Source organism: Squalius cephalus (assembly GCF_949319135.1).
Source record: "Squalius cephalus genome assembly, chromosome: 6".
Classification (NCBI taxonomy): Eukaryota; Metazoa; Chordata; class Actinopteri; order Cypriniformes; family Leuciscidae; genus Squalius; species Squalius cephalus.
This window is the reverse complement of record NC_137127.1, coordinates 12,605,408-12,630,121: the sequence shown is the minus strand read 5'-3', so window position 1 is coordinate 12,630,121 and position 24,714 is coordinate 12,605,408. Positions and strand designations below refer to the sequence as shown.

Here is a 24,714-nt window from a genome sequence, read left to right as displayed (position 1 = left end):
TAGGAGCCCTGATGGGGGACATGTCATTGATAGGCTCGGCAGGCTGATGAATGGCTTCGAGTCAGATGGGGATGTGGCAAGGCTCACTGGAAGTCTTTTGTGGGGCTGTTTTGAATAAGAAAAGCTCCCTTCCCAGAAAAAAAAAGAGGCTTAGATCTACGCAATCCCAGCACTGTGGCCTCCCCGTCTCCCATTATAGCATTTAATACGTTTTCGTACCCTCTCCTCACACGCAAATACACACTCTGCCCCTGCTGCTTTAGTTTTAAAGTTCTCCATCCAAGGGCCACTTTTTGGCCCATTGCAGAACTTTTTTGATGTCTGCGATGCCGTTAATAGGTCTGGAAACGGGAGCGTGAAAGTTGAGTTAATTCAAATCAGCGCAAAAAAACAAAACAAAATCAAAGTCTCACGCAAACATATTCATCGTCATCTTTTGAAGCCAAAAGTCCAGAAACTTCATAGGCCATTGGCAAAACTGGATAGAGAAAGTTTGGTGGACCCCCCCCCTCCCCTTCTCTCTCTCCTTGAAGCAACCTTATTTTAGTGTGCTGGGAGGAGAGCGCAGCCACAAAAGAGGGAAGTAAAAGTGTAGAGCCCGAGGCAGGGAGGGCTCTGATGGAGTGCCTACAAACTGCAGAAGGGAAAGCTGTGATTAGAATATGAATGGAACCACGGGGGAAAGAGAGAGCGAGTAGGAGAAAGGGGGATTATGGTGGAACTGCTCCCCACTTGGTGGACGGCAAAGGAACGCTCGCTACACCTATAGACCGCGCTGGCGACGGCCTTCTCACTGCGAGGAGGTCGGACTTCACCTGGAGATATTTATTTGGTATTTGAGGTTTAGATGGAACAACCTGCTGTACAGTAGCCATCGGACACTTAGATAAAAAAAATCAAACCAACATCCATTCATTTAAAAGAATGAATGTCACGAGCAACAGATATACTGATTAAAACGTATTTGGACACTTTCTGGTTGTCAAACATTAGAGGAAAATGTCCATAGATGATGGGTAATGCGATTAATTACTCCACTAAGACACGTGTGAACTTGAGGAGAACTGATATACTTGCTGTTGTAGAAGTTTAAACTTTTATTTAAAGTTCATTTGTTTGCAGATGCCATTGATGTGATATTTTATCATCTTAAAAAATATATATTTTTGGGGGCAAGCAAACCAATACGAGATCACAAGTGGAAGGTTACAGTATATTTGAAATTAATACTTTTATTCAGCAAGGATGCATTAAATTGATTAAAAGTGACAAGTAAAAATTTTGAACTTTCTATTCAAAGAATCCTGAATAAAATATTAAAATAATTTGACAAATATTAAGCAGCACAGCTGTTTTCAACATTGATAATACTAATAATAAATATTTATTGAGCACCAAATCAGCATATTAGAATGGTTTCTGAAGAGTCGTGTGACACTGAAAATGCACATTCACACCAAAGACGATAACTATAACGATAAAGATAAAGATAGTTCTAAATAAAAGAATAAATAAAAGCAGAGTCCACACCACAACTACAATGATAACAGCACAGAGAAAAGATATCGTTGGAATCACTTTTGGAACTTTTTTAGTTTTTTTTTTCAGCAGGTGAACGATAAAAACATTGATAGCCAATCAGAATCAATCTTGCTTTAAAGAGCTTGAGCATTTAAGCGACAGGCGACAAAACGATATCGTTCTTGGTGTGAACGGAACTTAATGGCTGCTGAAAACTTTGCCATCACAGGAATAAATTACATTTTAAAATATGTTAAAATAGAAAAGTTATTTTGACTTTTAATATTTCACAATATTGTCCATTTTCGATCAAATAAATGCAGCCTTTGGTGAGCATATGAGAATTCTTTTAAAAACTTAAAAGAATCTTAAGATCCCCAAACTTTGTAACAGTAATGTGCCTCTCATAAAATAGAACTAATACTACGATGCATCAAAGAAACAGGAAAAAAAACGAAAAAAAACAAAAACCTAATGGAAAGCTTCATCAAAAGGCCAATATCCCAGCAGTCATTTGAAAGTGTATGGATTAACCAGCACCTCTAACAAGCTGGGAAGTGTATGGCAAGAGAGAGCAAAACATCAATGAAAATTTCCTTAATTACAGTTTTAAAGATGGAGGCTGTGAAGGAAAGGAGGGAGGAGGAAGGGAATCTTTGCATCCTCTCCTCAGAGGACTTCCTTTTTCTGTTCGTCTACTCTCAGTCTCATTAGCCCCTCATTAGCTAGGACAGGTGCAGCCGGCAAAAAGAGACACCCTCAGACCCTTATACCCCCCCAACCAGTGAGCGAGCCGCACTGTCAGAGCCCATTCTACCGATGTGAGATGCATTCTTCCAATCAAAGCCTTCCACGGCTGCTTAGTGGGTGGGAGCAATCTCTGAATAGTGGATGATTTAGTGTAAAAAAAAAAAAAAAAAAGTAGCAGCAAAGTGGGAAGGTGGTCAATGTTGCAACAAGCTCCTTTCTGCTGTCAGTGTTGTCACATTAACACTTCATCAAGATTGCTCAATACTTCCACCCCCATAACTTCCTAATGATCGCACTAAAGATGATCACATGACATGCAACATAAAAACAAATGTAGACATTTTACATAATTTACATTCACAATTAGTTTATTGTAAAGAACAAAACAAAAAAAACCCCATCTTATTCTGAAGGTAAACTGAAACAAATAAATCTAGATTTTTAGGACAGCAAACATCCATAAACTAAAGGAAATGCCAAAAAAAAATCAACAACATTCAAGCAGGCACTTCTTTTTATACATAAACAAATATCTTATAAGGTATTTTACAAAAATGAAAAGATCTTTCAAAGCCTCACTTGAAGCTTAAACAATGTCTTCTGCAGATGTTAATACTGTATGACACCTCCTTGCTGTAATCACTCCCCTTCACTCGTTGTAGCGAGCCAGTTTGAGGCGAGGGATGATGTTCATGGACTGCAATTCTTGGAAGAGCAGTTTGCAGGCATATGGAATTCGTAGAGACGACACATGACACGAAGACTTGCAGTAATGACACCTGCCATAAACAGACAGAAAATTCTCACTAATTAATCCCTGCGATGCATTTGACTATTATACGCTATTATATGATTATTGTTGAAAAGTAGGTTTTTTTTGGGTACAGTTTTACTGACCATCCTGAATATCCCAGCAAGCCACACTGCCCGCACACGTCCACCTCAAAAGCATCACTGGAGATCATCAGCCGCTCGAGCAGCAGCATGCTGGCTCCGTAGCCAATGAGACAGTCTCTTTCCATCTCTCCCAGACGGAGACCACCATCCCTGGAACGACCCTCAGTGGGCTGCCTGCATTACATTACATAGAATCCTGAATAATACAGTTACCTTATTGAGCAGATATAACAAATCAAATTTTAGAGAACACACATTTTCGACTTTTTTACCTAGTGAGTACCGCTCTCGGCCCACGTGCTCTGGCATGCATTTTATCCAGCACCATGTGCTTCAGTTTCTGATAGTAGACTGGACCGAAGTAGATGTAGGCTTCCAGAGGTTCCCTAAGAGCAAATAATAATAATTGATTGATTAATTACAGCAAAGTGCCATTGGGAAAACACCCTCTGGTGGCTCTTTTGATTTTTGCAATATACAAATATGCAAATATAACTAACGTGGCAGACACTTTTAACCAAAGCGACTTCAAGGTACATATCATTATCAGTGAAATGAACAGTAACTGATCAATCAATATTAAATGAAGCTTTAATAACTAAACTAACTTGTACTAGTGAAATATAAATGATTATGTAAATTAACAGTGATTTTTTTACAATTTTTACCCTGTGATGCCTGAGGTGACGTAATCCTTGCCCTGGTAATTGTATCCATAGCGGATCAGATCCTCACAAACGTCCTTCACTTTACTGCCCCCGAAAGCAGTGCCATAGTGAAAACGGCCATCCAGCACCCCGGCTTTACCCGCCAACAGCTCAATCAGCTTCCCAACCTGACACAGAACAAACCAGGCTACTAATAATCATGGGACGCTGAACACATTTCTTTAATGCAGCGGTGTAGATTCTCTGTAGGACAGTTTTCCTGACGCTGCAGCTGGTGAATGCGAGTGTGACATCATGTTGAGGTCACGCACCGCTGCACGACAGTAGCCTTTACTGAGGTCACGCACAGAAAGAGCCGGAAGATCTTTGACCCCTCTCTGTCACTGAGAGGAATCTTTTACTTGGCTCAAACTATTTCCTATATGACGCCTGCTGTGTGCACCCAAACATAGAGTTCAAAATTAGGAACTTATGTCCCTGAAAACTGCATTGTATATGACAACAAGGCAAAAACTTAGGAAAAGAGGAACATGCATTCCCAGAAATCCCCTAAAGTTTACAGTCAGTAATATTTCTTTAATTAAAATAAATGAATTCTTTTATTCAGCAAAGGAGCATCAAAAGTGACAGGAAAGATATGTATAATGTTAAAAAAAAGATGTCTATTTGAAAAAAATGCTGTTTTTTTAAACGTTCTATTCATCAAGAATTTTTTTTTTTTTTTTTTTTTTTTTTTTTACAGTTTTCATTAAATTATTAAGCAGTACATTGATTTTTAACATTGATAGTAAGAAATGTTTTTTGAGCAGCAAATCAGCATTAGAATGATTTCTGAAGGATCATGTGACACTGAAGACTGAAGTAATGATGCTAAAAAATCAGCTTTGCCATCACAGGAATATTAAAAAAATTATATTGTAATAATATTTCAGAATATTGCTGTTTTCCCCCTACACTTTTATAAAATAATTCAGCTTTGTTGAGCATAAGAGACTCAAAAACATTTTTAGAAAATCTTAGCAAATATATATATATATATATATATATATATATATATATATATATATATATATATATATATATATATCAAAATCACTTAAATTAATTTAAAAATCTCAGCTAATAAAAGGAATATGCATTTATTGCTAAATAGCCAGCTGATATACTTTATCCTACTTATTACATGGCTTATTACCACATAAATGGACTTAAAACATTGATTTTAATTAGTTGCCTGGGACATCACTCATTTATAGTTTAGTAGTCAGTATTCCAATGAGCTGTATTATAAAGCATCCTAATAAAATATTTCAATATTCAAAATATATTTTAAAATCTGAAGATCAATAATAATTATGCATAATATCTTGCATAACTGTTTTTTAAAATGTTCTATAAAAAAAGAATTTAGAATAAAAAGTTTGGTTACACTTTTGATGGTCCACTTTAGACATTCTACTAACTATTAGTGACTTTGCAACTATGTCAACTAACTCTCAAAGTATTAGTAGACTGTCTGCTTAATATCTGCTAACACTTTATTTGATGGTCCCACAACACACATTCGAACTTTGCAACTACACTTACTCTAGTAACTTGAACCCTAACACCTAACCCAAACCCAACAGCTTACTAATACTCTACTAATAGTCTAATGAGAGTTAGTTGACATGTAGTTCCAAAGTTACATATAATTAGTAGAATGTCAAAAGCAGACCATCAAAAAGTGTTACCAAAAGTAAACTTATTAAAAAATAAACGTAAAATAATCTGATGATGGGAAAGGACGTACAGTCATTCTGGAGGGATAACCATGAGGGTTCATGATGATGTCAGGACAGATTCCGGAGTCACAGAAGGGCATGTCCTCTTGAGGAACGATCAGTCCACACACACCTGTTACAGAGAGAGTGGCCCATGTTATTTACAGATACATAAAATGCATTTAATTAGTTTCAAATATAGAATATAGAATCAAAGACATCCCTATATTCAAACTGGCAGCAAGAAATGTTAACTCCACCCTGTTAGAGCAGACCTTTCCCATAAAGCTTAATTGAGTTTTGAGTGATTTCAATCACATACAAATGCTAGATGAAAAAGTGTGAGGTTTGCGTAACTCATCTAGTCTAACGGCCTATAAAGCAGACGTATTCATGTCTGCTGAAGTGGAACCGTTGGAAATTCAGGCTGCAGGACGGAGTGAAAGTGGTCCAAAGCAGTCAGTGAGAGTGTAAATGTTTGCAGAAGAGCTCCTCACTCTTCCTGCAGCCAGAGCAAACAAATTATTTGGCCATTTGCAAGTGATAAAAGAGAGAAGAACAGGGGCAGGAAGTGAGGAGAGGTGCTTAGCTGGACAGTGAGAAGGGATTATACACCCATAGTTTCCCCTTTACCATAGAGCGCACAAAGAAAGGTTCAGCTGAGGAGAGCGATACATCCATATGCAAAATAAAAATCTGGGCTCTCGAGAACTTGGGCAGTCAAAAAATATATTTTTTAAATATATATATATATATATATATATATATATATCAATCAGTTTTTCATACGGGAAATAGTTTAAACACATTAATATAATTTTGCACAGATTACATCAGATTACTCAATATTTTGATAATATTTGTAAGACCAAAATAAGAGCCTAAAGCACTGCAACAATGAATCAACAAAAAATAAATAATGAAAATAAACAACGAATTTCATAATAGATAGTCAGGGAACATCTGGCAGTGATGTCACTTCATGGTAGGCTTTTTTTTTTTTCAATAAAAAAAGAAAATGATCCCTTTCTCCAATTATTTAAAGGAAATAAAATAAAGTTTCACTACTGCTCAAAAGTTTGGACTTGTATTTAATTTAAAATGTATTTATGCCTAGAAAGGCTTCATTTATTTGGTCAAAAAATACAGTAAAAAATATTATTGTAAAATATTATTACAACTTAAAATATCGGTTTTCTATTTCTATTTTCTATTTCTTTTGCAACATTAAAGCTTTTGCAACATTATAAATGTCTTTACTGTCACTTTTGATCAATTTACACATCCTTGATGAAAAAAAATCTTTACAACCCCAAACTTTTGAACAGTAGTGTTTGTTAAAAAGCTTTTTTTTTTTTGCACAATTTGCATGTTTTTTTAGCAGTCAAATAACATTAAGTACAGGAAATAATTGTTAGCTGAAAAAATCGTAGAAATAAATCAATGGCCAAAATGTCATTAGTAGCAGCCCTATTAGGTAGAAGGATTTCTTAGGGGAAGATGAGAGAAAGTGAGCAAGAGCAAGAGAGATAAGCTAGAGCGGTTCCCATAGCACACATCCTCTGTGTTGTTTGTTTTGTGTGAGAGTGAATGATAAAAGAGGCATGAAATCAGCAAAGAAAAGCAGGACAGCAGTAAGAGTCCATGGCCCTCCATCATTGGCTATACAGCCCCTCTGTGGCGGCTCGCACAATGAACCCTGCCAAGACAGCTGTGTGAGTATCAGAGTGTGTGTGTGAGTGTGTGCGCGAGCGCTTTAGTGTGTGTTTGGGTCACCGGTAAATAATTAACCTATCGTTCTCCGGTGACCGGATCTTATGAGGGTGGTAGAGGCTGGTCAGAATGGGGGCGCAGGACGAAGGAGGGGTTTAAAATGAGTAAGACAAAACTCCTGTGAATCTTTCTAAAAGCCAATGGCTCCAAACCACAGTGGGACGTCTTTAATGGGCTTTCTTGCGACCCAAAAGGTAGCCAAAAATCTCTTTCTTTGAAGTACAGCATTCTCATGAACAATTTTTTTGACAAAAAGCACCAAAAGTGCCCGTTTAGTGCGTGCATAGGCGACACATTAATTAAAGCACCACAAACACTGCGAAGCAATATAGAAAAGTAAATGAATTCCTGCTGAACATTATTGTGCGGTTGGCAGCGCAGTCACACACCTCTGGAAAACACAGCTCAGCTTCTCCAAGTGGGACCGTTCAATAAAAGCCCACCTCTAAACACACAAAAGACATTCAAGAGAACGGCACTATCCTTCACAACAACAATTAGCTGCCCTGTGTTATCCTGGTCCACCGACACTTGCCTGCTCCTTTAAATACCAAAAGCTCCTTTAAAAAGAGCAGTAAATAGCATCTCGGGCGGTTTGCGGCTAACCCCTCCCTGACCTCTCCTCACTGTCACGTCCCGTGATGAGTGCCAGTGGACGACCTCCGCTAATGAAATGAGTGAATTATGCATGGCGCCAGTTAACGCTCTGATTAAAACATCATACTGACCAGCTCTCTCAGCGGAGGTGCTCAAAAACAATGGGGGCTGTAAACACTTTCCCAGGACTGCGCCGCTGCTGTTATAAATTTGCATAGTCTGGCATGGGACAACAAGCTAATTAATTGAAAAACAGGCAGCGGGAAAAAAAAAAAAAGTTGAAGAGGATGGGAGGGCCAGCTGAGACGATAAAGCTTGGACACTGAAAATAAAACTGACATCAAAAAACAAGTTTAGTAACATCTCTTCCCACTTGTTATTAAGACAGGTTCATTGTCTTAATTTCAGAACAATGCTGAAATTGTGTTTTATCCGCTAGTATCTAAAGCAGAGGAGAATATGCCAGTCTGGATCCTTGCAGTACCTTTCTGCCCATGTCGACTGCTGAACTTGTCTCCGATCTCTGGTCTACGTGTCTGCCTGAGCAGGATCTTGACCAAGAAGGCGTCCTCGGCGTTGGAGGAGATCATCACCTTCTCAATGTAGGAGTCTGTCGTTCCTTTGTACCTACAGAATGAAGAAAGTTAGTATTTTGGTTGGTGAGGGAGAAAAAAAAACTTTTGCGAGGCTTTTAGAAAATGAACATATCAAATAAAACTAGGAATATTGCACAGTGGGATTCTAATTTTGTTTAATTAGTTTCTTACGAGACTGGCACATCTCTGTATTGGGGTTGGCCTGGCAGGGCGCTGCCCTCCAGTGGAGTTTGGGTGACAGTGGGCATGGACTTATTCACCAGCACCTGCTTGTTCTCGACCTTCTCACCTGGCAGAGATGTGACATACAAAACTTCAATACATATCCTTAGATGAATATATTAAAGATTATTCGGCTGAAATATAGTTTAACTAACTATAACTTTCTGAGAGTTTTTTCAACTTTCTAAGAGTCTCACCAGGCGAGCATATGCCGTCAGCGTCCAGGATGCTGTGTCTCCAAATGGGCTTGCGTGTTTCGGCGTCCAGCATCGGACCCATCACCTTGTCAAAGGTTTGGTTGGTGTACCGCCTCAAGGTGCACTTAGCATTCTTGTACACCAAACATCTACCAAAGCCTAATACAAGACAGAAGAACAACAGACGACAATGAACCATGAACAAAATAGAAGTAAAAGCCTTTTTTCCACTAACACCACTTATGTCTCAGATTTGTTTTTCAATTTTATATGGAAATGTAATACAGTCTCTTCAGAAAGCTAATAACAGTTCTGACTGTTTAAAGAAAACGGAGTGTGTTTAAATTGAACAAGCAGCATTAAATGATTAGTTCTGACCTCTGTCAAGAGATGCCTTATTAAGCACCAGGGCATCTTCTATATCATACCCACTGTAGCTCATCACAGCCACAGTGGCGTTCTGGCCTGCGGGAAGCTTCTCGAAATCAATCAGCTCGATGGTCTTCGTCTTCACCATGGGCTTCTGTGGATACGCCAGCAGGTACATCAGGGTGTCTATACGGTTCCTCTGGTTATAACCAATAGTTCCTGATCGGAAACAGAGAAGAAATGATGTTGAGCAAAAACTCAAAAGTAAGATGTAAATGAGGAAAAATAATAACTTAATGCTGCCTCAGTATATAAATGAGATAATATTGTAATATATTTTACATAATTAAAATATTTTTTTTTACACTTTTTATTGGCTAATAAATGTCATATATGATACACTATATTAAGTATTATGCTGTATTTTTAACATTGCTCTATTCGACATACAGTAGTAAGATTTTAGAACAAGAAAAACACATTTTAATAACTGACAAAACATTTAAAATAGGAAAAACATCAGCAATGGGTTGCAACAAACCTGGTGACACTTAAGGTTAAATCTGAATAGATTGATCCACTCAAAAATGAAAATTCTGTCAATATTTACTCGTCCTCATGTTTGTCTGACTTTCTTGGGCAGAACATATTTTGAAGAATGTTGGAAATTTAAACAAAATAAGACCCTGCTGACTTTCACTGAATGGAAAAACAAAAACAAAACACTGCGTCATTCCTCAAAATATCTTATTTTATGTTTCACAAAATCATACAGGTTTAGAACAAGGGTGGATAAGGGTGAATTAATAAATAATGTTTCACATTTTGGCTAACTATCCCTTTAACACTTAATGCATTACCACGAACTAACAAAGAACAATACTTTAACATTTTTAAGTCTAGGTTCATGTTAATTAATAATAAACTATTGTTAATAGTTAATTTATGATGGATCATAATGCATTAACTAATGTCAATTTGTACTATACTAATACATTTTTAACATCATGACCTATCATGAAAATATTTTTGCAGTATTTATTAGTCCTGGATACTGCATTAACAAATGTTAATGTATAGAACCTTACTGTAAAATATTACCAGAAAAGCCTTTACAATTACTACTAAGGGTTTTCTTAACTTAAAGGGTTTGTCGCTCCATTAAAATATCAAATTTAAACAATATGAAACAACTATTGCACATCTAATCACATTTAACTGACTGTCTGAGGGGTGTTGATGTGAAGGTTGGTGTCGGCAGTGTTAAAATCTCTGGGGTGTGGGGGGGGTTAGGTTATAGTATAATAGCCGCCGTCCCTTGAGGCCTTGACATTTGTCAGATGCTATTACTCCACAATCAGGGTACAAGCACACAGTGTGTGATAATAGGGCTGGGGCCACACAACTGGATTTGCACATGTATGGGGCTGTCCGTCCAGAAAAAAGAAGACAAGGCTGAGGATATTGGGCCAAATATAGTAGCAGTCTCAGTGGTTTTGTAATGGGGGTGGTGGCCAGGAGAGGTTTAAGTAGTTTTGGTAACCAGGGCAGCGGAGTGTGTGTGCTCTCTCCCTCTTGCGCAGCTGAGCACACTAACCCTGCTCCGCACACTGAGCTCAGGACACAATGAATGCCTAATGACACTCAGAGACACTGGCAGGGAAAGGCCTCTACACACACACACACACACACACACACACACACACACACACACACACACTCACAAAAGCATGACTATGCAAGCAGGCGATGTTTGATGTCCACATACATACAGAATGTGGTGTGTGCGTCAAAGGTTTTGAATGTCAGTGTGAAAGTGAGTGTGTCTGTGACTGAATAGGAGTGTGTGTGGATGTCTGCGTTTGTAAGTGCGACTAGTCCTCCAGGATGCTTGGACATGGAGACTGTAGTAGTCTTACCCATAGCCTGCTTGCCCATGGCACATTGGTAGGTGTTTCTGGGGGACTGGTTATGATGAGGATAAGGAATCAAACCAGCGCAGACCCCCAGCAGCGTGAACGGCTCGATCTCCAAATGCGTCGTTTCCCTGAATAAAACATATAGCATAGCTGGAATATTCAGAAGATTGAACCTGAATTAGTGTGTTTTTTTACTTTTTATAGGGATGAACGATATATTGGCCACCAAATTGGTATCATCCGATATATGTTAATTTTTAATATTATCATTATCGGCCCAATAAAAAAAATTGCCAGATATATTAAAGCCGATAAATGATGGATTATTTCCTTCAGGTTTTGAAATGCTTGAAAAATGACTGGAATCACTTCAAAAAAGGAAAATACAGTTAAATATTTATTAATGTTATGGCTGATAATAAATTTTATAACATTTTGTCTATGAAGTGAATTAAAAATAAAACCCTAAAATCTAAAAATATTATAAAATTGGTGTACAGCAAGTAATTTATGTACAATTAAATATCCAGTAGCTACTATTATTACAGTTATTAAAATTAAAAAATAAATTAAAATAAATTTTATATATATATATATATATATACACACACACACACACACACACACACACACACACACACACACACACACACACACACACACACACACACACACACACACACACACACACACACACACACACACACACACACACACACACACACACACACACACACACACACACACACACACACACACACACACACACACACACACACACACACACACACACACACACACTTTGAAATCAAATTCTCTAATATTATCAGATAATGAATATGGTACAGATATATCATTATTCCCCAAAGCTATATTATATCAGATAACAAAATAAGACATCAGGTAACATTTATTTTAAAGAATGTCACATTTTCAAGTAAAACACTAAACAGGTTTTCTATTGCAATGACATTCATACATTTTGAGGTGTGGTTCAAGTGTCCAAATACTTTTAAGGCCTGAATTATTGGGCTTATGAGTACTCACTTGCTGATCATGTGCTCATATAAAGCAATGTTACAGTCATTCTCCTCATTTACATCCAGATACTCCACCAGACTCTCATGAAGAAAGTCCTCAAATGTTCTACAGGGAAAAACAATGAAAAGACATGCATAAAGACAGTCTAAAATCTGCATACTGGACTCCCCATTCAAATGCAACTTTCAAATATTGATCGGCTTCAAACGCACCTGTAGCCCTGAGACAATTCCTCAATGTGTTTGTTCTTCACAGCTGGCTGTCCATTCTTCACAATGATGTAGGGTCTGCCAGAGCACACAGAACGCAACACAACATGTCTTTGAGCAATATAAGGAAACGGACATCTGGTACTGGTTTTAAAACAATTATTTGCATAATTTCGGGATATAAAAAAACAAAACCTTTTTTCTGGTACCTGCACAAACGGCCCCCATCAGAAGAAATATACACACAGCGGTCAGTCAAGTTAGTTGAGATAGACACAAACTCGTTTATAAAACCAGCTCTTCGCATTAGCCTGAAGGTGTAGACCAACTTCTGATGGTCTCTGATCACTCCAAGAATGTTACCTAGAAAAAGGACCCAATTTTTTTTTTTATAGTATAAAACTATAGTTTCATGCCTGATAAGGAGCCTGGGTGCATTCATACACTAAAAAATAAACATAAAATATGGTTTACCATGAACTAATTAAGATTTACATGTGTGACAGCAGTATTAATGCACGTTCAAAGGAAAAGTTTTGGCTTGTTCGAGCAATATGAGAGACCCACTATGGTGCCACCCAGATGCATGCACAGCCTCAAGTCAATTTGTGGGCAAATATGTTTGTGGATTAACTTGGGAGGGATTGTATTTATTTATGCATTGACACCTGCTGTGTTTGCTAATTAATTAGCCACAGCAGAGGCCTTTATAATTTGTAACTTATCAGCACTGTGAAAAACATATACATGAATTAATTAATGGGGTGAGCTTTCTGTGACATGACATTAAAAGGTAATCAATGGCACACTCTTTTGTAGTCGTGGAATGGCAGAGGTTCATTTGAATATTATTCAAATGCCTGTAGTCTGTCTGTGTGCTTGAAAAAAAAAAAGGGGAGAAGAACATGCTGTTTTGCTTTTGTTCTGCCTGTGTACAGCAGATACCATTGAGGAAGACGAGGAAGACCGTGGGGTAGGACAACTCCTCTCCACACAGAAGGTTGACGTCCTCCACTCCTAGGTTAAATGCCAGCTTGACGATAGGGCCGTCCTCCATGTCAGTGGTGATGTGGGTCATCAGAGCCAGATTCTTCACCAGACCACAAGCCTAGACAACAATTATACAGCCGTGAGAATAGAAATTACTTTTATAAAGACAATAAATTAGTGGTCAACCAATACAAATGAATTGAAAAACATTAAGCAAAAATGAATGCAGTTTCACTTCATGGAAAAGAGCAGTGTAGAAATTCTTCAAAATTTGGTGGTGCTTTGTAAATGAGAAACACTGACCTCTCCTTCAGGTGTGTCTGAAGGGCACAGCATGCCCCACTGGGAGGGCTGAAGGGAGCGGGGACCGCTAACCTTCCTGGTTTTCTCAAACTGAGAGGAGATCCTGGTCATCATGCCCAAGGCTGAGATGTAGGAGAGGCGGGAGAGAACCTGAGTCACACCCTGCCTGTCCATCTTAAACCTCTTTAGAGACCAGTTCCCCTGGAGGACACATTACACACAATTAAAGAAAAAAATTAAAGCTATACAGAAATATGTTTTTAAAAAGCAAAATCTCAGAAAAATTTGAAAAGCACATATAATGACAACCTAACGAACTAAAAAAATTAAATAAAAATAAAAACCTTCAAAATATCTCATAAAACACACTATAACAGTATATAAATAACACTTAAGTAACATTGTGCTGACTTTGAATTAAATACACAACCAGTCAAAAGTTTAGACATACCTGACTGAATTTGCATCACATTCTCTTAAAAATCTTCTAAAGACTCTTGATCAAATGTTTGAAATTGATTGAAATGTTTTACAGACAATTTTTTGTACAATTTAAAAAAAAAAAAATGGTATGGATAGTGAAATTTGATAGACACTGATAGACAATGCTGTTTAAGTTCCTGATGTGTCTAGCCCTGTGCATTGGTGACTGATGGACTGCTGATTGTCTGGACTCACAGTAGAGATAGCGTTAACCATGCCGTTGGTGATCTGGTCCTGTCTCATGTGCTTCACCACGTCAAACTGAGCTGCTCTCTGCTTGGGGATGATCTGGTCAGCGATCTTCTTCAGCTCCGAGTTAAACTTCTTAAACAGATCTTCAAACAGCAGGGACAGGAGCTTAAGGAACGCAGAAACATAAATCGTTACAAATTGATTCCCCGAAATGAGGAAAAACCTGTGTTATCTTGCAACACAACACTACATTATATCTGTATTCCAGTCATTAACAGCCTTTGAAATTACCACAATAACTCTATCTAGCTCTAAACCTCCCTCTCTCCGTCGTCTTATCCCAGATTTAATAAACAGGTGTTTTTATGCTCTGATAAATTTGACCCGGCCTTTCAGGCTTTTTTGTGCACCATATTTGCATACGTGAAAATAAACATCCTCATCGAAAATTAATAAAGAAATTAAGCTTCCATGGCCCAGCCAATTAGTTGAATGTCAGGGAATCGTAAATGAGCAGAAAAGAGATTGGAGGTGTTGGAAAGTGGGCATGTGCGTGTAAAGCCTTGCTGAAAGGGTTCCTGTCACTCACTAACTCCGAATTGCTCACACACTAATGTAAGCAAGCACGTACACACATAAACACACCCCACCTCGGAGCTGGTGGGGGGAAATTAAAGGACTTAAGACAGCGGTAATTACATTATCACAGTCGGGCTGGTGGATTAGCTCAATCGCTCCAGTCAAGGCGGCTATTCTTTTGTCATAGCCGGGCTAAATTATAATAAAGAGGAGAAATCCCTGAGTTTGGCTGGGCTGCAGTCGGGCGTTGCTGCCACATATCTCACCCACAACAAAAGCGGGACGGCTGGGAATGGAGAGAAAGGCAGAAGAATGGGGGCGCAGATGAAACAAAGCATTGGGAAAATAATGACGGTATTATAATGACAAGCAGAGAAGAAACAAAAGGGAAGGTGAGGGATTGGGCGCTAGCCAAGCCTGTATCTGCTGGTTTTGGCTTCTGATCAGTTTCATGAGAGGCCAACAGTGCGTCTAATGAGAGTAAAGACTGAGAAAGAGAGATCAGTTATGTTAGACAAGAGTCCAGAAAATGTTTGCTCGCAGAAGCGAGACGGCGCCCATATGCAGGTTGTAATATGAAATCATCCGTACAGGAGCGCCAATCTCAAAAGAGATACTGAACAAACGTTATGCGCTCTAATCTTTAGTTCAGCTTCCAAATACTGTCTGTGCCACGCAGGATAAAAACAGATAAATAAACAAGCATTATCATAATTAACGGCCTGAGCTTGGAGGGGCTGTCAGTCATTCTTAATAGAATTATAGGGGGTGTGAATGGAAAAGGCAGACAGAAATGGAATAAAGGAGAGCGATGGATGAATGGATAAAAAGTGGCGCTGCACGTCATCGTATTTTCTTCATTTTAAAGTGAATATTTCATGAGCCTTGCGTTCATCTGCGTAAATAAATACCAAGCGGTTGGAAACATCAGTCAGCTGAAGTTTGAGCAGTACCGTAAACATTTTTTTAAAGGGGTGGTATTCACAAACCCTTTTCACAAAATGTAAAATAAGTCTTTGATGTCCCCAGATTTTTAGCTCAAAAATTCTCAACAGATATTTTGTTTATAGCATGTTAAAATTGTCCCTTTTTGAGGGTGAGCAAAAATGCACAGTTTTTGTGTCTGTCCCTTTAAATGCAAATGAGCTGCTGCTCCCAGCACAGGGGGCGGAGCTTCAATAGCTTGTGTCCTTTTACCTGACACAACATGCACTGAAATTTCAAAAACTTTCAGCCTTTTTTGTTCAAACCGGAGTCAAACAATGATGGAGAGACTCAAGAAGTGACAACATGTAGACATTTCTGAATGGTTAGTTGATGATTTTAGATAGTTTATGTGTAGTTATCTTCTAGTCATTGATTTGCATATTCTGTCATGATAATATCTGTCATGATAATCTATAAATTGCATTCCAGGGGGGCGGGGTTTATGCAAAATTTAGGTTTAGTGATGTCACTAACCCGTGAGGAAGCTCGTGTAATCCCTACCAGCCGTTTGTTGCAGTCCTTAAAAAGCAATTTCTTTAAAAGAAAATATCTCCCTTTGCTTTGAAGTTTGTAACTTTGCAGATGTTGTTTATGCTCAAACAGCAACATTACACACTAACTAAAGTTAGAAAAGTGAAATCATAATAAACCACCACTTTAAAGGAATCAGGATATGACACAGGCCAGAATCGAACCTATTTCTCCCATATGAACAGCAGAGCTCAATCAATGGACCAACCAAATGCCATTTCTGAACCCTTTGAACACAAAATCATTCCGAAGATGAGAGAATTTAATTACCATACAATAGTCTACTGTTCTAAATGTTTTAGTTTTTGAAAGAAGTCTCTTATGCTCAACAAGGCTGATTTTTTTTAATTAAAAATACAGTAACAACAGTAATATTGTGAAATATTATTACGATTTAGAATAACTGTTTTCTATTTTAATCTAAATTAAAATGTAATTTATTCCTGTGATGCCAAAGCTGAATTTTCATCATTACTCCAGTCTTCAGTGTCACGTGATCATTCAGAAATCATTTTAATATGCTAATTTGGTGCTCAAAAAACTTTTTTTAATATTATCTAATGAAAACAGTTGTGTTGCTTCGGGAGTTTTTGATTAATTAATAGTTCAAAAGAACAGCATTTATTTAAAAAAAAAAAAAATTTTCACAACAATGCCAAAGGAACAAAGTCTTTATCACTTTATCAATATAATGTAGCTTTTCTGAAGAAAAGTATACATTTCTTTAACAAAAACAAACAAAGGCTGCTGTACAATTAAGGACATTTTGCATGTGTTGCTGAATGATTATGTACAGAAGTTATAGAAGACCTGTTATTAAAGAAGCAGATACCTGGCCAGCCAACTCCAGACGTTTGTTTCCATAGTAATCTCGATCGTCCACCTTGTTGTCCCCTTGAGCGAGAATCACTCTACGTACCATCACAGCGAGGTAGATACACTTAGCTCGAAAGTTAAACTCCTTTACCTGCGAGACACAAACACATGACAGGTCCAAAAAACAGCTAACAAACTATTTATACTCTGATTTCAACCGCATATTCCATAATGAAGACAGTTAAAAGAAGAATGAAGGCATGGGGAAGATTATCAGAAGCCTGTTTGGATGTGGGGAGACCAAGAACTTTATGTTTAAGTTCATTTTAAAATGACGTACAGGTACATGGGTAAGGATGGTAGAAGCTAACAGCTCTCTGGCCTCCTCCATCTTGGTTTTCTTAGGGCCGCCCCACATGCGCTGACGCCTCACTTTATTACCGATGTATTTTAGTGCCTGAAAGGACACAAAAAATGCAAAAAGACAAGTAATTAAGATGCAACATTTACAATTTTCTTTAAAAAATATTTTCAATAGGATTACCATTCTCTTGTATTAGACTTGATGGCATTGCAGATTTGCATTTCAAAGTATGTTATGATGAAGTTATAAAGAACGAAAAGCATAATGTTTTAGAGCCTCAATTAATAAGATTAAATGCATCAAATCAGACCGTTTAATCTGGAGTGACCGAGCCGGTGCAAGGTTCACTGGCTCTCTAAAGAGGTATCAGAGAACTGGAACCCTCCATTCTCTGCAGATACTTGCATACACACACACACACACATATACACCTGAGCCAGCAACTTGTTCTGCTCCAGAGGTCAAAGGTCACACAGATTAGGCTTCTCCATTAGACCACCCACTTTGAAGCATGGAATGATGTGCAATTGAAGTACTGTTCCTTAAAGCTAAGCTAAAATTACTTAATGTTTCCAGTTTATTTTGTGAGAAATGCATTAGCTGCTACAATGTCAAAACTCTCTGAATAACTCAAAACATCAAAAAATAAAATAAAAAATAAAAAGTATTTTGTTCTTATCATATACTGTAGACTAACTTTTGTCATATAGGCTGTTTTTGAAAGAAGCCTCTTATGCTTAGATTTTATCAAAATACAGTAAAAACAGTAATAGTGTGAAATATTGTTACTATTGTTATAAATAAATAATAAATGTTTTCTATTTAAACTTTTTTTTTAAAGTAACTTAGTCCTGTGATGACAAAGCTGAATCTTTAGCAGCTATTACTCTAGTCTTCAGTGACACATGATCCTGTGCTGTGTAATATTTTGTGAAAAATACACACATATAAATAAATAAATTATATATATATATATATGCGCACATACATATGTATGCACTCTGGTCCAATATCACTTTAAGATGATCCAATTCATGTCTAAATGTAATAAGACTGCCCCTAGTGGTCATAAAACTAGCAAAAACTCTTGACTGATTCTCAGTCCTACTGACACATCTAATCTAATTGAGGTCTGTACACATGTAGGCTTATTAGTGGACCTTTGATGAGGCCCACACATTGTCACAACCACATAAACAGGCATTCACATCCGCTCAGACACAGGTTGCTAGGAAGCAGATATGGTCCTTGCTGACCCATTGTTGGGTGTTCTGATGAATAATACATCTCAGATTCAGCAAACTCTGCCTCAGCATTTGATAATACACCTCCAAAAAATGAGTTGGACACTTGGTTGTTGAAATCTTTCAGGTTATAAACGATATTCAGTGATCGAATCTGTAGTAATTCTAGTAACATTTATGTTAGCACTGCTGTTTATGTATTATGCGATGCAAACCATTCTTTTAAATGATGGTAGAGATCTTGTCGGAGGTACCTGAGTTTGGGTGAATATTTGGGCCTTCTGGCACTCCTCCAAACTGGGAGCAAATGCAGCCATGACATGTTCCTCTGTGCCAATCATCTGAACTATCTCCTGATCACTCTCCACTCCCATGGCCTTGTGGACGACAAAAAGATTCATAGAGAATAAGGTACTTATTCAAGGTCATAGAAGAAACACACAGTATACACTTGTATATTTAAAGCAAAGAGATGAACTTTGTATTAAAACATTTGAGCATGTAGGACTCTGCTCTGCTGTAAAGGTGAATATGGTGCCATAGGCCTCGATGACATTTATTTATGCTAATAGGGGACTGTGGGAACAGGACTGGGTGGATCACAGTACTTAAAGGTCTTCACCGTTTGGCACGGCTGCTGTGTTGCAAGGAAATCCTGGTGGAATGTGCTGTGGACAGACAAGTGCAAAGCAAACAAGCTCTACAGCCCATTTACTCCGTGCCCTGTCCCTAACCAATCAGACCCATATGTTTAGAGAGAGCCTGGGGTGAGGGAATTAGGTGGAACAGCCGTCATGGTACGAGACGGTTCTCTGATTTGAGCTGTAATTAAATATCGGTTTCAATTGTCAGGTGACAGGCAGTGTCAGTGAACAGAAGAAATGTCATTGAAATGCATAGAGAGGAAGACTAAACAGTTAAAATAGCAAATGTTTCAGGAAAGACTTGGTTTAGTCATTTTTTGATGTCAGATGTATCATCAATTACACATTTTGAATAGTTGAGAAATACTTATTAATGCTAATGGCAAGTAACAAAGTATATCTACTGTACAGTGAGTTCTCTCCAACATCTTAAAAAGAGATTATAAAAACGGATTTCTGCAGTCCTGGAGGCTGACCGGTCAATATATAATAATAATATTGTGTTTAATTTATATATCGCCTTTCCTGAGCTCAAGGACGCTTCACAAAGAGGTTCATCTTTGCTAAAAGCAAGCGATAAGATGCAAGACACCATTCTATTTTAAGAAAACAGTCACAGATTAAGATATCTGAAGCAAATTCATTAAGTGACATCCTTTCAAGAGGATATTTTACCTTTCAAAAGTTTGGTTTAATTTGATTACATTTTATTCGCTTAATTTCAGAAACCATTCTAGAGAACCACTGTTCTTGACTGTCCTCATTGTCTGAAAAAACATCTGAATATCTTAGTGAATTGTTCAGGAGCTGATTTGGTCCTCAAGAAAGAAATATTTTAATATTTTTGAGATAACCATGATACATTTTTATAGGATTGCTTGATGAATAAAAAAAAGTTTAAAAAATGAAAATGAAATTGAAAAAAATGAAATTTTTTGTAACATTATGTCTTTACTGTCACTTTTAATCAATTTAATGCATTCTTGCTGAATGAAAGGATTCATTCATTAAAAAACAACAACAAACCACCACATATATTTGAACTGTACTGATATTAAATATTTTAGCTATGCGTTTAAATGTGTATTCTTTATCAAAGCGCACCATCTGCTGGTTGGACACAGAATGCGGCCTCATGGCTAAATAATGGACTATGCAGTGTGCAATGAGCTAAACCATGAGAACTGCAAAAAGTATACAGTTAATTCAACTTAGCAGACAAAAACCATCATGATCTAATCTAAATCAAAGTCTTGAACCAATGTCTCACCTTAAAGATGATAGCGATAGGTGCGTCTTCAGAGAGGGTGTTGTGCTTTAGGTAAAAGCGTCCCTGTTTCACAATCATGTTGGTTCTGCTCTTTTTCTCGTGCGTAGAGCTACAAACCAGAGAGAAAAAAAGAAAGATATAAGAGCACACAACTGGAGCTTTAGAGATGAAATTAACAATAATTCTACTTAACATTTGAACGTAAAACACTTTGAGCAAATATATCAATTAAAGTTGCTCTTTAAATCAAGATTATTATTAGAACTTCCAGCACCTGGTGACAGAGGCTCCCACAGCACCTTTGCGATCTTGCTCCACAATGATGCGGTTCTTGGACAACTGTTCCTGAATGAGAATGACCTTTTCTTGCCCTTTCACAATAAAATAACCACCTGCACACAGACAAATCCTACTTATGCGCCATGACCTGATCCCACACATATGAGCTTCAGATAGGATTATCTGCATTATACTATGGCATGCAAACAATGAAATATCATTGAGATTTAATGATAATCAACCTGGATCCAGGGGACATTCATTGAGCTTAGAGAACTCCAATTGGGTCTTTCCTGTCAAAACACAGTTGGAGCTTCGCAGCATTATTGGCATCCTATATTAAAAAGAAAAAAAGGAGAAGGTCATTTGAAATAAAAAAAGGAAACGCATATTAAGAGGTGTATGCAAATCTTTCAGTAAGTGTATTTGTATTTATGTACCTTCCGATTGGGAGAGCATTGCGGATGATTCTCTGGCTGCCTCGGGTGTACTCTATATCCACAGTGATGGGGGCTGAGTACGTCATATCTCTCAGACGACACTAGTGGTCAAAAAGCAAAATCATCATGAGCAAATATTGCCGTCTAGAGCTCGTTCTCTTTTTTACTTAAGTTTGCTTTGAATAAGAATAGTCATTAGGTCACAGGTAAACAAAGATGTTACCTCATGTGGTGCCACTGGTCTGGTTACATTAAAACTTTCTTCTACGTCAGGCATGCCAACGTAGATATTGAGATATCTAGGGACGGATGAGATGTAACAGGCAGTGTTGTTATTGTTAATAAAACTGTTAAAAATCATTTTCGGTAATTCTATTCACATTTCGGTCATTTATTTCAAAAGCTCAGGTATTAAAATAAAACATATTAGGTGAATAAGATACAAAAAATAAGTTAAAGTACTACCATTTTTAAAACTGGAATCATTTATTAGAGCTATATTAGGCCTGTCACGTTCATGAATTTTGTGCTGATGTTTTACTGTCATACAAATAATTGCAATTAACGATTTAATTATGTTTTGTTCATGTCACCTACAGTGTAAGCATAATATAATATACGGTAATTAGGGCTGTCAAATGATTAATCGCGATAAAATAAAAGTTTGTTTTTACATAATATATGTGTGTGTACAGTGTATAATTATTTTCTATATATAAATACACACACATGCATGTATATATTTAAGAAATATTTGCATGTATATACTGTGTATATATATTTATATTATATATAATTTATATTATATATAAATATTTTATATATAAATAACACATTTTTCTTAAATATATATATGCATGTGTGTGTATTTATATATAGAAAATAATTATACTCCATACACACACATATATTATGTAAACACAAACTTTTATTTTGGATGCGATTAATCGTTTGACAGCCCTAGATATAATATAATATAACATAATATAATATGCAGGCTGATCAAACCCACAAACCTTCATTTCATATATATTTCATATATACTATATTTGTGTACTTTAAAAGTGTTTTTTTTATATATTCTTTGGCAAAATATGATTGAAATTTAAACTGCACAATTATTGCAGTTCTCAAATAATTGCTATTTCATTGAATAAAAACAATTAGGCAATTAATCAATAATTGAGACAGGATTTATAAGAAATATAAAATACAGAAAAATATAGAAATATAAGCTATAGAAAAAAACATTATATATATATTAAAAAAATTCTAATAAAAGTTAATTAATACTGAAGTAAAAGTATAAAAATAATACTAAAATAACACGTGTTAAAAATGCGAAAAAATGTCAAATGTGCAAAAAAGTCTAATTGAACAATATCCTCACTTTAGATACCACATTGGGTCGGCATCACTCGTGATCTTCTCGTTCGCCTTCATGATCTTTTTTATCTGGAGAGATAAGCAGACATTTGTTTATGCTACTTAAGCTTTTTGTCGATATCAAATTATTTTGCTGGTACAAAAAGTACCCAACAAACAACTTGATGCAATGGAAACCAAGTGAAAAGGAAACGGATAATAAACTGATAATACATTTATTGCATTTAAAAAATATGAGCAGAACACTGGTATATCCTTAAATAAATCAACAAACCTCCACATTGATGAAGTAATTGAAGGAATCAATGTGCTGCTTTACTAAGCCCTTAACCTAAAAAAATAAAATAAAAAGAAATATTACATACATATGACCTTGGCTTAGAGGCTGTAAACATAATATTATCATTCCAATGATATCATACAGAAAGTATGATATACGCATAAATAGATATTTGGCAAATAACAATCATTTTTCTTTTCAACATCAATATTTTATGATTTTTGTTTTTTAATCAGCTATTTTACAATCAAACAAGTTATTATTTTTTGCAATTCACTTAAATATGCCTGTGGTGTGACAAATTAAGTCCAAATATGTAGTCTCAATTAACGTGAGGTCGTTACATTTTCTTGAATAATAATTAACAAAGTAGATGTAGTAAATGATGTGTAATATAGTTTTAAACTATTTATTAATTAAAATATCACAGCATGAGCTGTCATTGCTTGACACGCGCCAGATGCTGTCAGATCATATCTTTCTTATGTTTAATTTGTAATGATTGTTGTTATAGTTACGCTGACAAAATGATTTTACCTTCAAAAAGGCTGGAAGCAGCTTCCACTTTTCCTGCAGTATAGAAGGGGACAGATGAATTAGACTCATTCATGTCTAACAAATATACTAACGTTTGCTCTTTGTGAAATAGCACTCACCTCCACAGTGTGTACGGGAGCAGCGAGCTGCTGGGGAGTCATCTCCCCAAACTCCTCCTGCAGCATGTCTGCTATTAGCTGAGATAGCAATGAACTTGAGAAATATAATACAAGTTAGGAAACCATCATACACGCCGCAGTCACTCTGCAAAGTGCAAAAACACTCTGAACGGAAGTTTGCGCTACACGTGAAAGTGTGAGGTGTAACATGAAAATCAGACCGGGGAGGAACGCAATGCGCACATGTGTATTCCGACCAGATTCCGACTCATGTCCACGGTTTATTTGTTATTTTTTATAACGTACATGTGACAATATGTATAATATAATACACAAATACAAAAGAATAGTTGTCAAATAACGTGCACAACATTTTTCAAAATTAAGATTTTAAGTCTGATACCAAACTTAAAAGCCAGGATTCAAAATTTGTATTAAACGATTATTAAACCATAATCTACTAAAGCACAAAATGCTCTTCTGGAGCACAAGTTCATTTGGTTTTCCAAAAACTTTTTAAATTCATCCGAGTGTTCAGGTGCTGATGTTATTAAAGCAAAATATGGACAGATCTAATAAAATGTTTTAAATTCAGCTTTTAATTTGAATGTGAAAATGCTAAATAGAAGGCTTTTCACTAGTGGTTTTAAACCTTTGGACCCATTGTGAATATTTGGTGTATATAGATGGAGTAACTGGTCACCATATTTTTAATAATATATTTTGAATCACATTGTTTATTTTGATT

The 24,714-nt window shown here is 36.7% G+C and overlaps 1 protein-coding gene across 1 annotated transcript; it reads right to left on the bottom strand.

The window, feature by feature from the left end:
* Nucleotides 1–2,615: 2,615 nt before the first annotated feature.
* Nucleotides 2,616–24,185, bottom strand: polr3b (polymerase (RNA) III (DNA directed) polypeptide B). The gene is made up of 28 exons (XM_079874470.1): nt 23,967–24,185; nt 23,848–23,880; nt 23,305–23,361; nt 23,035–23,099; nt 21,868–21,943; nt 21,645–21,745; nt 21,447–21,538; nt 21,200–21,317; nt 20,926–21,034; nt 19,266–19,388; nt 17,744–17,860; nt 17,420–17,554; nt 14,494–14,655; nt 13,816–14,016; nt 13,468–13,630; nt 12,732–12,885; nt 12,526–12,600; nt 12,320–12,418; nt 11,273–11,400; nt 9,363–9,572; nt 8,985–9,143; nt 8,737–8,854; nt 8,454–8,596; nt 5,629–5,732; nt 3,837–4,003; nt 3,441–3,554; nt 3,169–3,342; nt 2,616–3,050 (listed from the first exon to the last, which is right to left on the bottom strand). The coding sequence occupies exons 1-28, from the start codon at nt 24,030–24,032 to the stop codon at nt 2,921–2,923; spliced, it is 3,393 nt and encodes a 1,130-aa protein (XP_079730596.1). The 5' UTR covers nt 24,033–24,185; the 3' UTR covers nt 2,616–2,920.
* Between the last annotated feature and the right edge of the window lie 529 nt (nt 24,186–24,714).

Bases quoted from the DNA above. Each gene is read 5' to 3' on its own strand.
- polr3b (XM_079874470.1), bottom strand. From the start codon at position 24,032: ATGCTGCAGGAGGAGTTTGGGGAGATGACTCCCCAGCAGCTCGCTGCT. The intron at 17,555-17,743 runs GTACGTCATTTT...TGTGTCTCGCAG, and splicing joins CCATCCTTACCCATGTACCT to GTAAAGGAGTTTAACTTTCG. The intron at 9,144-9,362 runs GTCAGAACTAAT...GTCTTGTATTAG, and splicing joins TAAGGCATCTCTTGACAGAG to GCTTTGGTAGATGTTTGGTG.